General features: G+C 39.8%; 1 protein-coding gene across 1 annotated transcript in view; it reads right to left on the reverse strand.

Annotated features, from left to right (window-relative positions):
• Nucleotides 1–15615, reverse strand: part of DCST1 (DC-STAMP domain containing 1) — a 136712-nt gene that overhangs the window by 20220 nt on the left and 100877 nt on the right. Inside the window, exons 14-17 of the mRNA XM_053719665.1 lie at nt 14668–14794; nt 13676–13792; nt 8011–8160; nt 6112–6254 (exon numbers count right to left, since the gene is read on the reverse strand). Coding sequence (XP_053575640.1) covers nt 6112–6254; nt 8011–8160; nt 13676–13792; nt 14668–14794 — 537 coding nt within the window. The remainder of the gene's footprint in view (nt 1–6111; nt 6255–8010; nt 8161–13675; nt 13793–14667; nt 14795–15615) is intronic.

The following is a 15615-nucleotide window of genomic DNA, read 5'->3' on the forward strand; positions in this document are numbered from 1 at the left end:
GGGGTGCTTTGCCCCTGACCGGGTACCCGGTAGTTGTCCCGATCTGGACAATGGTAGTTGTCCCGATCTGGACAATCTGGTCAAATGTGACCCACTATGTTGCAATGCTAACACGCCGCTCGTGCTTAAATTCTGCAGCTTTGGGGGCACCCACTTCAGCTGGCTTGGGTGCCCACGGAGCGGTATTTGTAATTTTTTTAGCTGGCACAGCCACATGTTTAGGAGTTAGTTTTTTGTGAATTACTGCCCGACTGACCACAAACTGATCCGCCAGCTTAGCAGCTTCCACATGGGTTTTAGGTTTACGGTAAAAAATCAATGCCCTCACGTCCGAGGGGCACTGCTGCAAAAGTTGTTCTTGGAACATTAAGTCCAGCAGGGTGTGGTATTTATTGACCCCACATCCCTCCAGCCACTGAGTCCCATACAAAACCATGCGAGCCCCATATTCCACATAGGACTTTTGGGGTAACTTTTCCTCAGTCCTGAACTTGCCCCTGTAAGCTTTTGGGGTGAGTGCATACTGCACCAAGATCATAGCCTTCACATAGCCATAATCATCCCCATCCTCCCCAGGGATGGACTGTAAAGTCCTTTTAGCCTTCCCGGATAACAATGGGTTTAGTCGCAAAACCCAATCCCGGTGTGGCACACAGTATCTTCGACACTGGGTCTCAGTGCTCCCCCCTGCCAACCTTTGAATTCGCTCATCAGTTGTTGCCCCCTCTCCCCATGAGGCCAGGAGTGTGGTTAGTGCAACCACAGGGACTACCCCCTCCACATTTCCCAAAACAAGTCCATCCATATCCACCCTCACCCTCCACATGTCCTTCCGGGGCTGGATTAATCTCCTGCACCTCGGATTGTCTGCCGGCTGCTGCCACTGCAGCTGAGGGGCCCTTCCCCTCCGGAACAAGCAAATCCTGCTTCATGAGCTTCCAAGTCCTGCTCCAGCTGTCTTGGACCGACCGTTCGTTGGTAGTTCATAGCTGCCACACCGGTCCACAATCCTGGCACATACCCATGATAGGAATCTTTCTGACCGCTGGTCCATGTTCGCCTGGTGGCACTAAGCTAAGTGACAGAGAGAACCTGTGCCTTTCCTGATCTGTGTAACGTGTGTAAGTCACTACCCATTTTGAGGGCTTGCAATCTGCAAGCTCTCTTTTATGTTAGACCCCACAGGATTTTAAACATAATAGCTCAATGATCCCGCCACTGCCACCATTAATTTCCTTTTAGAGCCTGTCATGGGAGACCAGCGCTCTATACTGTTATTTAACTGGGATCATTTCAATGAGCAAAACGAATGGTAAAATAAATTGTACTTTATTCACTAAAAATAGGCAAAAACACAGAAGTACACAAGATACAGAAAGAAAACGCTCACTTTGGGGCTAGGAGAAAAAAATACCCTGTTCTATAAGCTATAGTCAGTAGAATCCAGGTAAATACAAATAGACATAATTTGTACAAATAGCAATACACCACTGTTATTGACATACATGCATGAGAGGCAAGCCCCAAAACACAGAATAAGAGAAACCATGTGGGCCCAACAACCATCAGTGAGCCTGGGCACCCACTCTTCCGTCACAGTGGCAGAGAAGTAAAAGAGTAGCAGTCTTACGACCGCTGTTTCTTAACTTCAGTTTGTGGCGGACCCAGAAACAATGGGGTATTGATGCAGCATCCGCTGCTTGATAAATCTACCCCATGGTGTTCACCTAAAATCTGATGCATGAGGTAGGATAAAGACTGACAACTAATACTTGACTCCGGAAACCTAATATCTGGCTCCTGATGCTAGATGTTTGACTCCTGACATCTAATGTTTAACACCAGGCTTCTAATACCTGACACCTCACCTGATGCTTGACTCTTGATACTTGACTTGTGACACCTGATGCCTTACTTCTGATGCATGAAGTAGTATGGCATTTGGGAAGAGGGAGCATAGAGGTTTGGTAAATGACTGACAAACTTTAAAAAAGAGGGATAAGGAATGCTGGTGTTTTGGAGGAGAGTGGAAGGATGCCCTGAAATGTACTCACCGCTCACACAATTCCTTCTCCTTTCATACCTCTCCAGACTCCTCAATATATATATAATAATTATAGCTTCTTGCTCCCCATACTCATACCCTCTCACTCTAAATATATGGATTTAAAGGGACTGCTGAGTACAACAATAGTAGGATGATAACTACTCACGATGCTATTGTTTTTGCTCCTGCACCTGCAGCTCTCTTTAAAGCTCTTCTCATATTTTTTTTTTTAGTTTTTTTTTTTTTTTATTGAGGTTGTGTAGGACAATACAAGAGATATGAATTACCATAAAACAATAATAACACTAGTTTCATGTTAACAATAGTCAATTATACAAGTTAAGGTGACAAAAGGAGTTATGTTAGGTAGACATCTGGAACCACTATCTACTTCAATTGTTTCCACATATGGCACATACGGTCACTCTTGGTCCTAATAAAGCTTATATAATCTAGAGAATATTTAGCATTTGGGTGGTCACTTTCAGACCTGTATGATTAAAGCAATATAGTGAATATAGTGTAAATACAGCGGGCCAAAGCCACTCTAATGTACTGAAATAAAGCAATGTATAGAGGCTCTCAGGATATATAGGGAACTAGAGGAGATTGTAACAAATCGTAGTAAATTAGCTTGTTGTAAAGTAAGTAAAACATTTGAAACTGTAAGAACTTATCACTTTTTTGCAGAAAGACTAGGGTAATAGTAGGGAATTCTATGACTGTGACTAACCATATGAAATAAGCTAGCAGCCTGGCTGGGTCTATTTATGTTCCCTATGCTATTATAATAAGTGTAGCAGCCAACTGAGTCTAATGACTAGTAGGGCCCAGAGTGATTGTCAACTAAATCATCTGGCTAGTCCAAAATAATATAATGTAGGTATGGTTTCCATAATAACCTATAGATTTGATTAGTATCCTAAACTGCTTAGCTCTACGTTCTACAACCTAAAGTCATTGCAAAGTAATGTAGTATGGCTGAATATGGTCAAAGTTAGTTCTAGACTAATATAGCCCATTACTGGTTGAGAGTAAAATAGCAATACAAAGATAAAAGGGGGTGTGGAAAGCATATATGCTTGGTTCTATTGTTAATAGGGCTATAAAAGCTAAAGGACTTTCTGGTGATTATTATATAAACAAATGAGAATGAAATATACGTAGCTAACTAATGGGTTTTGACTTCTATATCCCAACAGTTGAATAATTAACAGGATAACAATTTGCAGAGTTTGATCTGATATCCACCCATGAAATAGTGTAAACACAAAGTCCTGGTAATCAAATAGAACACAACACTAGTTAACTCGACAATCAAACAAAGGTAATCAGCTTATATAAACTTATAAATGTAACTTGATAGGCTGACTCTGAGCCCTCCACACACATAAACCAGACTGTCTCTGCATCAGCTGGGGCAAAGAGAAGGTGCATCTAACTGCGATTCAACTGTAGAGAGAGTCACTAGCTTCCAGGTTACTAGCACAATCCTAGGGGAAACAAAGCAGAGGTAAACAAAGAGACTCTGCATATCCCAGCGATATATATTGGGTCTTTACTCTATCCCAAGTCGGCATTGACCCGGTGTTCCAGGGGATGAAGTCTAGAGAGTTCAGTAGTATGTAGATCATAGGCTGCCGCTCTTCCATATAATCAGGGGAATAACCATTAACTCTTACCACCCTCCGAAGCAAGAGATCACATAAGCTTGTGTCCTGAGAAATAGGTCACATTCGCCACCCGGGAGATCAACCGCCTCTACCCAGGCTTTGGTTGAGGGCAAGTTTGTATTTGATTTAGTGATGATCTTAGAGGTGGTAAGAGGAACTGGAATATGACTATTATTACGCTGCTGAATAGCCTGCTTGTCACTCAGCTTCAAAGTTCTTATTTGGTTGTGGTCCCTGGCTGGTTTTTGTAAGGCACAGAGTTCAATGAAAGGGCTAATTCCTCTAGATTGTTTGTTGTTGTGTTGCGTTGTTGCGTCTGGCCTCTTCACCATAAAGGACACATTCTCCTCCTCTGTATACTGCGTGCCAAAAGTGAAAGTTGGTCGAAGCGTCTAAACATTTTATGTTCAAAGTCAGCTAGTAGGGCCATTATTATTGCATAGCTTTCCTCCTCCATTACTACACAAGTAAACTGAGAGCCTCCCTTTAGCGGAATACACCAAAAGATTTTGTGCTGATATCCCTCAGCACAGTGGGGGAGGGAAATTCGTAAGGCCTGCAGGAAAGTGCCGCCAGAAGGCTTAACGGTCCGGAGTGAGTAGCGGAGATATTTCTAAAAAAATAGATATTAGTCGACTCAGAAACTGACAGAGATTTTCTTAGCTGGAGTTGTCAAGTTAGGTGTCTGTAGTTACTAGTAAAACGGCTATTTTACAAGCGCTGTGTGCTCCGCTTTCAATTTTGCTGCTGACCATGATGGTTGCTGGACACCCCCCTTCTCATATTTTAACCCATTATAGAAGTTATTGTTAAAGCCCTGCTTTTTATATTGGGTACCACCATCTTGTAGCACACGTATTGCTGCCTCCCTTAACAGAAGCAGAGCACTTTCCCAGATCTTTGATGTTACCGGGTTTTTAGCAGCTGTACCTTCCACTTCAGTTTAGCTCACATAACAGAGAGCATAAGTGTTACATTTTTGCATTTTTTTGCATGGTTTAAAAGGTATGTAACAAAAATAAACCCCCAAAGTGATGGCGCCCAGTATGAAGATACTAATACTTGTAAGTGTTTAAAATAAGAGAATGCCTTTGCCTAGCTTCCTCTTCTCTCTCTTCTTTCCCTTTCTCCCTACCTGTCCTTCATCCCTCAGCTCCCTTCCTCCCTCAATTCCCTACCTTCCTCAACTCCCTTCCTCCCTCAACTCCTTTCCTCCCTCAACTCCCTCCCTTCTTTCCCTCCCTTCTTTCCCTCCCTCCTTTCTTTCTCTCAACTCCCTCCCTTGCTCCCTTCTTTCACTCATTTCTTTCCCTCCCTTCTTTCCCTCCCCCTTTTCTCCTCTCCCTCCCCACTTTTCTCTTCTCTCACTTTCTCCCTCCATTCCTTATTTCCTTTCCCTCCCTTTTCTCCCCTCCACTTTTCTCTCCTTTCTCTCAGGGAGACTATGGTATGAGATGCATGCAATTCAACCCACCTGTATGCAAGTGTTTTGTTAGCCCATTTTCTTTTGAATTGTTATTAAAAAACAAAACAAAAAAAAACAAAACATTTTACACACTGACCCCAAAAAATATTAAGGGAAGAAAGGCCTAAAACCTTTGGGGGGAGGGGGGGGGGGCAGCAGAATTTTGAGTGCCCAGGGAAGCACAAAACCTAAATACGCCACTGAACCCCACAATATCTGTCCCATAGTATCTCTACATAATTTAAAATGTTATAGAAAATATTCAGAGGTTCAAAAATAAATAATCATTGAGTCAACCCCTCACCCAATGTCCTCCACTTCAAATAAACCTAGCACTTCCCACTTCCCACCCCAAATGATCCATATTGCATTGTCTTGATGCCGCACACTCCATAGGACACTAACTGCTCTGTCCTAAATCCCCCTATATAAATTAACCCTAACTCTGACTTCTCTTTCGGCATGTATCCCTAACCATGCTGTCCAAATGAACTGCATCATGGGTGCAGGGGGGACAGCCATTATGGTTGTTTGCTGTGAATGGAGTTTGCAGTTAGGGCTAATTTTGTGGTATCAGTTCAGCTATAAAGGTTATTTGTGTGGGAGATTGCAGGTAGGGGCCTCAGAACAGGGGTTTTTTTTTACAGTGGAGGAGGTCGCTGTAGGGGTAATTGCAGTAGGGTGCTTGGATCAGTAAGGTTTAATAGGTTATAACGCTGAACAATAAGTAACTCAATTTTGGAACTGAAGAGGGTGAACATTTTACCAATGTAGCATCGATATCTCTTTTTTTTTCCAAAAGCAAAAAATGTAATATAGTTTTAAATAATACTTAATTAAAAAGTTTGGGTTGCTCACATCTGGTTAATCATAACTGGAATATATTAATTAAGTGTAAATATTGTCTTGCAATTATATTGTCTTACTTTAGGATTGAAGAAACTGCATATTATCCTGCGGAGGCGGGAGATGTACACCTGCCCAAAGGTCAGCATCAAAAATATGGCAGTGGGTAAGAATGAATCAAAGTAATCTCTTTCACTCATCTTCCTGATGTTGGGCAGACATTCTAAATAACAGATTAAAACAATATTCAGCAAAGATTACTGGTTTCTTCAAGACAAATTAAAGGGACATGAAACCCAAACATTTTCTTTCATGATTTAGATAAAGCATACATTTGTAAACATTTTTCTAATTTACTTCTTTATCAATTTTGATTTATTCTCTTGGTATCCTTTCTTGAATTAGCAGCAATGCACTACTGGGAACTAGCTAAATACATTGGTATGCCAATCACAAGAGGCACATATGTGCAGACACCAATCTGCAGCTAGCTCCCAACTCCTGATCCTATCTAGATCAACAAAGAATACCAAGAGAATGAAGCAAAACAAAATGTATGCTTACCTAATAAATTTATTTCCGGACGTGGAAGAATGGAACGAATAGTTTCCATCTTGAAGGACAGAACCCTGAGGAATTTGTTGAGACACTTGAGGTCTAGAATAGGGTGAAAAGTTCCCTCCTTTTTGGGAACCACAAATAGATTTGAATAGAATCCTAGACCCTGTTCTGCTAGAGGAACAGGAATAATAACTCCCAGAGAGTATAGGTCTTTTACACAGTTTAAGAAGGCCTCCTTTTTTATTTGGTTTCAGGACAGTCTTGACAGGAGAAATCTGCCCTTTGGAGGGCAAGACTGGAATCCCATTCTGTAACTCTGGGATACTATGTCCACCGCCCAAAGGTCTGGGACATCGCGTATCCAGGCTTGATGAAAAAGAGAAAGCCTGCCCCCCACCAGATCCACACTGGAAGCGGGGTGGAACCTTCATGCTGATTTAAAGTCAGCAGAAGGCTTTTTGTTTCAAGAAGATCTGGGTCGATCTGGTTTAGAAGCGGAAGAGAAGGACTTTTGTCCCTTAAAGTTACAAAAGGAACGAAAATTAGAGGTCTGAAGACCTCTAGGTCTATTTTTCTTGTCCTGTGGTAGGAAATATCCCTTTCCACCTGTAATCTCTGAAATGATCTTTGCCAGACGAGGTTCAAACAGAGTTTTTCCCTTGTAAGGTAAAGCCAAAAGCTTAACCATAGAAGAGACATCGGCCGACCAAGATTTTAACTACAGAGTCCTGCGGGCTAGAAACATGAAGCTAGACTTCTAAATTCCCAGATGAATTATCTACATATTGGCATCACAGATAAAGGTATTGGCCAATATGAGAGCTTTGATCCTATCTTAGATCTCCTCTACTGTAGTTTTCTGTGTAATAAGATCAGACAATGCATCGCACCAATAAGATTCAGCTCCCGCAACTCTAGCAATACTCGCTGCTGGTTGCCACTGTAACCCTTGATGGATATACATCTTAAGTAAACCTCTAGCTTCTCGTCCATTGGCTCCTTAAAAGAGCAACTATCCTCTATAGGAATGGTAGTTCTCTTGGCAAGAGTAGAAATAGCCCCTTTTACTTTAGGAACAGTGCGCCATGAGTCACGAATAGAGTCTGCAATAGGAAACATTGTCTTAAAAACAGGGGAAGGGGAAAAGGAACCCCTGGCTTATCCCATTCCTGAGCAATAATTTCAGACATCTTCCTTGGGGCATGGAAAAACCTCTGCAAAAGATGGGGAATCATAGACTCCAATTTTATCCAATTTAGAAGACTTTGTGGGGTTGACAGCAACCGAAGGTTCAGAGTCGTCTAAAGTAGCTAGAACCTCCTTCAATAGTAACCGGAGGTGTTCAAGCTTAAATCTAAAATTAACCTCTTCAGATTCTATAGATTTGTCTGCTAAAGTGTCAGAGTCTGAGATCTCACCTTCAGAATCTACTGAAGAATTCTCCTCATCAGACATCTGAGCAAGAGTGGCTAATTCAGTCCTAAAGTCAGAAACCTTAGTATCAGGCAAATGTTTAGATTTTCTCTTACGATTACCCAATGCAGGGAAAGCTGAGAAAGCCGCAGTTACTGCGGAAGAAATCTGAGCAGCAAATTCCCCAGGTAAATAAACACCCCCAGGTGGATGAGAGGACACAGAAGGCACAGTATGAGAAACAACTAAGACTTGGGACGTCTGAGGAGAAAGCTGAGGCATATCACGCACAGCAGAATCCTGAGAGACACTTGACTCAGAAGGGAGAATTTTTTCTTTGCATTTTAAAGTTTTTGCTAAACAGGATGAAGAAAACTGCATAGGTAGGGCAATCTGGTTGTCTAAACAAAGCAAATATCTATCCATAGAGATAGATTGATCTTGATCTCTATATCCATAGTCTAGAATAATGGTCCCACAAATTTTAATTAAAAAATAAAAACTTTAAACCTTTAGAAAAGTATTAAATTTGAGGCTCCTACCGGCCAGAAAAAAATGTCCCACTAGTAAGAGAAAACTCTCTAGAAGTAATTTGCTCCTCTGGGAATCGGGTGAGCTGATTAACAGAAGCCGATTCAGAAAATGTCCAAGCAGAGTCAAAGATGGTTGCACTAACTCTATAACCGATCTGCTCCATAAAAGCGGAAGTGCGGTCTCAGAAAAAAAACTGTTACACATAAATTTACATCGCTCTAAAAAGAGCGTGAAAAACTGCTAAAGTATTAAGACCGTTAAACTAAATATATGTTAATCCGGTAGCCCAATAGTGTCAAATAAAAACGTAAGCCTCTAACCTAGAAGCATAATTAAATGGGAAGTAACCAATATAGAACTCCTTTACTGTTAACCCCTAAACTCCCCCGGCCAAGTGAAACTCCTCATATGAACTAACCTTACTCATACTTATAAAAATACCCAAGTGCCATGTCCTTAATATGACTCCTTAACTAATAAGTATTAAGTCTCAAATGAAGGATCTGAAAAGAGGATTAACCTTCTAAGTGCTGCTATCCTTCTGTACCTAGAAGGCAAAAGCACTTACCTTAGATCCAATTGCATGATAGATGCTGATCCTTAGGTGTAGCAGACGCATCATAGACCTGTAGGAAAAGAAAGAACAGAGTAACCAACTCTGGCTTTCTGCAAAGGGGTAGCAATGTGTTAAAAGTAAAGCAGACTTCCTCTTCACCTTTTAACTGATAAAAGACACCATTACTTTTACGCAAGAGATTGACATGGACACAGCTAGACCCCAATACTTGCTTGCAGGGAAAAGTACCCATAAAAGGATTAAAATCTTCAGACACCAACTTCGCACAACCTCCATTGACAGAGTCAAAGAGAATGACTGGGGGTTATGGGTAAGGCAGTTACACTTAACAGCTTTGCTGGGGTGCTCTTTGCCTCCTCCTGCTGGCCAGGAGTTAAATATCCCACTAGTAATTGGAATGACGTTGTGGACTCTCCATGTCATAGGAAAGAAATTAGATAAACAAAGTAAATTAGAAACTTGTTTTAAAATGTATGCTTTGTCTAAATCATGAAAGAAACAATTTGGGTTTCATGTCCTTTTAAAGCAATACCTTTCAGAGTTAAAGCAGTACTGCCTATCAACCTTAGATTAACTAATCTTAATATTTTACCACCAGATTACGAGTTTTGCGTTATGAGGGGTGCGGTACTAACTTGCACGTTATTCTCACCGCTCACTTGACTACAGCGCTGGTATTACAGGTTTTTATAAACCCGGCGTTAAAAGGCAAGAAGTGAGCGTAGAGCAAAATTGTGCTCCATACCGCACTCCAATACCAGCGCTGCTTAAGTCAGCGGTAAGCTGGTTGTACGTGCTCGTGCACAATTTCCCCATAGACATCAATTGGGAGAGCTGGCTGAGAAAAAGTCTAACACCTGCAAAAAAGCAGCGTAAAGCTCAGTAACGCAGCCCCATTGATTCCTATGGGGAAACAAAAGTTATGTTTACACCTAACACCCTAACATGAACCCGAGTCTAAACACCCCTAATCTTACACTTATTAACCCCTAATCTGCCGCCCCCGACATCGCCGACACCTACATTATATTTATTAACCCCTAATCTTCCGCTCTGGACATCACCGACACCTACATTATACTTATGAACCCCTAATCTGCCGCCCCCAATGTCGCCGCCACTATAATAAACATATTAACCCCTAAACTGCCACACCCCCGCCTCGCAAACACTAGTTAAATATTATTAACCCCTAATCTGCCGTCCCCATTGTCGCTGCCACTATATTAAATTTATTAACCCCTAAACCTAAGTCTAACCCTAACACCCCCTAACTTAAATATAATTTAAATAAATCTAAATAAAACCTACAATTAATAACTAAATAATTCCTATTTAAAACTAAATACTTACCTGTAAAATAAACCCTAAGATAGCTACAATATAACTAATAGTTACATTGTATCTAGCTTAGGGTTTATTTTTATTTCACAGACAAGTTTGTATTTATTTTAACTAGGTAGAATAGTTATTAAATAGTTATTAACTATTTACTAACTACCTAGCTAAAATAAATACAAATTTACCTGTAAAATAAAACCTAACCTAAGTTACACTAACACCTAACACTACAATTAAATACATTACCTAAATTAAATAGAATTAAATAAATTAAATAAAATTACCTAAATTACAAAAACAAACTAAATTAACTAAACTAAATAAACTAAACTAAACACTAAATTACACAAAATAAAAAACAAATTACAAGATATTTAAACTAATTACACCTAATCTAATAGCCCTATCAAAATAAAAAAAATCCTCCCCAAAATAAAAAAAAAAAAACCCTAGCCTAAACTAAACTACCAATAGCCCTTAAAAGGGCCTTTTGCGGGGCATTGCCCCAAAGAAATCAGCTCTTTTACCTGTAAAAAAAAAATACAAACAACCCCCCCAACAGTTTTGAAGACCGGACATCCATCCTCAACGAAGCTGGGAGAAGTCTTCATCCAAGCGGCAAGAAGTCCTCAACGAAGCCGGGAGAAGTCTTCATCCAAGCCGGCAGAAGTGGTCCTCCAGACCCATCCGGCGCGGAGCATCCTCTTCTTACGACGACTCCCGACGAATGAAGGTTCCTTTAAGTGACGTCATCCAAGATGGCATCCCTTAGATTCCGATTGGCGGATAGAATTCTATCAGCCAATCGGAATTAAGGTTGAAAAATCCTATTGGCTGATGCAATCAGGCAATAATATTGAACTTCAATCCTATTGGCTGATCCAATCAGCCAATAGGATTGAGCTCGAATTCTATTCGCATTTCCCATCAGCCAATAGAATGCGAGCTCAATCCTATTGACTGATTGGATCAGCCAATAGGATTTAAGTTCAATCCTATTGGTTGATTGCATCAGCCAATAGGATTTTTTCAACCTTAATTCCGATTGGCTGATAGAATTCTATCAGCCAATCGGAATCTAAGGGACGCCATCTTGGATGACGTCATTTAAAGGAACCTTCATTCTTCGTTAGTCGTCGGAAAGAAGAGGATGCTCCGCGTCGGATGTCTTGAAGATGGACCCGCTACGCGCCGGATGGATAAAGATAGAAGATGCCACCTGGATGAAGACTTCTGCCCGTCTGGAGGACCACTTCTCCCGGCTTCTTTGAGGACTTCTTGCCGCTTCGTTGAGGACTTCTCCCGGCTTCGTTGAGGATGGATGTCCGGTCTTCAAAACTGTAAGTGGATCTTCAGGGGTTAGTGTTAGTTTGTTTTTTTAAGGGTTTATTGGGTGGGTTTTTTTTTTTTTAGGTTAGGGTTTGGGCTGCAATAGAGCTAAATGCCCTTTTAAGGGCAATGCCCATACAAATGCCCTTTTCAGGGCAATGGGGAGCTTAGGTTTTTTTAGTTAGGGTTTTATTTGAGGGGTTGGTTGTGTGGGTGGTGGGTTTTACTGTTGGGGGGGTTGTTTGTATTTTTTTTTTTTTTTTACAGGTAAAAGAGCTGATTTCTGTGGGGCAATGCCCTGCAAAAGGCCCTTTTAAGGTATTGGTAGTTTAGTTTAGGCTAGGGTTTTTTTTTATTTTGGGGGGATTTTTTATTTTGATAGGGCTATTAGATTAGGTGTAATTAGTTTAAATATCTTGTAATTTGTTTTTTATTTTGTGTAATTTAGTGTTTAGTTTAGTTTAGTTTATTTAGTTTGTTTTTGTAATTTAGGTAATTGTATTTATTTTATTGTATTTAATTTAGGTAATTTATTTAATTGTAGTGTAGTGTTAGGTGTTATTTTACAGGTAAATGTGTATTTATTTTAGCTAGGTAGTTAGTAAATAGTTAATAACTATTTAGTAACTATTCTACCTAGTTAAAATAAATACAAACTTGCCTGTAAAATAAAAATAAAACCTAAGATAGCTACAATGTAACTATTAGTTATATTGTAGATAGCTTAGGGTTTATTTTACAGTATTACAGTATACAAGTATTTAGTTTTAAATAGCAATTATTTAGTTATTAATTGTAGGTTTTATTTAGATTTATTTTAATTATACTTAAGTTAGGGGGTGTTAGGGTTAGACTTAGGTTTAGGGGGTTAATAAATTTAGTATAGTGGCGGCGACGTTGGGGGCGGCAGATTAGGGGTTAATAAATGTAGGTAGGTGGCGGCGATGTTAGGGGCGGCAGATTAGGGATTAATAATATTTAACTAGTGTTTGTGATGCGGAAGTGCGGGGGTTTAGGGGTTAATATGTTTATTATAGTGGCAGCGATGTCCGGAGGGCAGATTAGGGGTTAATAATTTCATTTTAGTGTTTGCAATGCGGGAGGGCCTTGGTTTAGGGGTTAATAGGAAGTTTATGGGTGTTAGTGTACTTTTTAGCACTTTAGTTATGAGTTTTATGCTACAGCTTTGTAGTGTAAAACTCATAACTACTGACTTTAGTTTGCGGGATAGGCTGTACCGCTTACTTTTTGGCCAAAAAAAAAAAGCTTGTAATACCGGCGCTATGAAAGTCCCATTGAAAATAGACTATACGCAAATTGCGTAAGTTGATTTGCGGTAAGGCCAAAAAAGTGTGCGGGACAGCTGTACCTACAATAGCAGCGGTAGTAAAAAAGCAGCGCTATGAGGCTTAACTCTGCTTTTTTACTCATAACGCAAGACTCGTAATCTAGCGGATAATATGTCTGTTTCCAGCAAGTTTTAGAAGGGAACTCATCAGGTAATCCTACATATATCTGGCAGAGATATTCTTAGAGGGCAAATGATCAATTAATGTCTAGTGCTTAACAGCAATAAATTGTAGGAATAATATTAATGAAACCAATTCTGATCTGAGGGTCTGATTTGCAAGGTTTGACATAGGGATCAGGTAAATGTGGTGTGATTATTAAAGATCTAATTTCTAGGATATAAATGTTCTTTGTGGGCATTAAGGTATAATGTGCACTATAAAATGTAGTTTACTTGGGGGCATAAGTGGTGGTAACAAATGACCTCTAAGAGGGACCACAGATGGGATTTAAACAAACTGTAATTGATTTTGGGCTGCTGATAATTTTTTCCAAATCCAAACATCTATGAAAGCTCCTGGACTTAGTAGAGTACATACCAACATTGGTACTGTAATGTGTAGCCTCTGAAGACGTGTTAAGGAAACGTACAGTGCGCCGGAGCAGATTTGCAAGAAATCCATCCCCTCCAACCAAAATCTCTAGCTTGTGTCCACCTAGAACAAGAGAAGATTAGGCAAAGGAGAATAAAAATACAGTTTGTGCTGATGACCTTGTCTTAGGTGTAATGACTAATACAACAAGAAGACACCAACTCTTTAAATTATTATTTTATTATTTTTTTTCAAAATTCCCCTTCTAATACACAGATAGGGAAGCAATTATTTAACATTTGTAACCTAAGGCAAGGCTTGACAAATCCTAAAAGCCAGGGAGCTGTGGTTCTGACAATTATAGTTCTTGTTCATTAGTTTTTCTGTTATTCTGCATATATTTTTATATAGAAAACATTTAATTGCATGAAACTGCATAACATTGTAGTATTCATATAGTAAACATCATTTAACAACATATATTGATATAAAATTATCATTACAACAGGTACACCCAACTTTCCATGTTTTTATGTTGTAGAATTGTATTTGTCCATTATTTGCATTTGTGCTTGTATATTAAAGGGATATGAAACCCAAATTGTTTCTTTCATGCAGCAATTTTAAACTTTCTAATTTACTTCTATTAAAAAATGTTCTTCATTCTCTCGGCCCATTTCTGGAGTGCTATATGGAAGCAGTTTTGCAAGAATGTTATCCATTTTCAAGAGCACTAGATTGCAGCACTATTTCCTGCCATGTAGTGTTCTAGATGCCTACCTAGGTATCTCTTCATCACAGAATATCATGGGAACTAAACACATTTTTTAATAGAAGTAATGGTATGCTCTGAATCACAACAGAACATTTTTGGGTCTCATATCCCTTTAAGATAAGCAAACTACCATTCTATTTAATTATGAGCTGCCCCCAGTTTGTTGCATTCTCTCTGAATTTGAGCAGTCACTTTTGAGAGGTGCTCTCCCTCAATTACTCACTGGTAAACTGGTAGCTGATGAAGCTGTGTTTGCGGATGATTTCAAACAGGCGGTAAAGGATAAAATCGATGAAGATAGATATGACCAGAAGAAATATGATGGGTATAATATGAAGTATCTGCTTTATCTGTATGAGATAGAAAATAATCATGGTTTATATTGATATATCCACTATAAATGGTACATACCATTTAATTGCATTAGGAGGGAAAGGATCACTGTTTATGGTATGGAAATAGAATTTGACAAGAGGTCATGCTTCAAGGCTAGAGGAAAGTTTCATTTCCCAGTAAGAGCAGCTAAACTAAACAAGTGTAAAAAGTAGACATATGCGTTTTGTTTCGGACAAATTCGGAATGCGGACGAATTTTGTCCGATTCTGCGATTCTAATGTATCCGAATTTACGAATCGGCACATCCCGAAAAATTCCAAAAATTCATAAATATGTTTCCGAATTTTCAGATCCATTATTCATATTCAGAATTTTTAATTGTTCCTTCCTAAATCGCAGTTCCCCGACACTAACTATAAGTCTATAATAAAGGTATTAACCCCTAAACCACCGTTCCCTGACATCACCGACACTAACTAAACCTATTAACCCCTAAACGGCCGTCTTGAAACATCGCCAACACAAACTAAATCTATTAACCCCTAAACCGCACCCCCCCCCACATCGCCAACACAAGCTAAACCTATTAACCCATTAACCGCACCCCCTACACACATCGCCAATACTAACTAAACCTATTAAACCCTAAACCGCCGTTCCTAAACATCGCCAACACAAACTAAACCTTTACCCCTAAACCGCAAACCCCCCACATCGCCGCCATTAAATAAAGCTATTAGCCCATAAACCGCACCCCCCCACATCGCCGCCACTAAATAAAGCTATTAACCCATAAACCGCACCCCCCACATCTCCATCACTAACTAAACCTATT

This window comes from Bombina bombina, chromosome 1, assembly GCF_027579735.1.
Source record: "Bombina bombina isolate aBomBom1 chromosome 1, aBomBom1.pri, whole genome shotgun sequence".
NCBI lineage: Eukaryota > Metazoa > Chordata > Amphibia > Anura > Bombinatoridae > Bombina > Bombina bombina.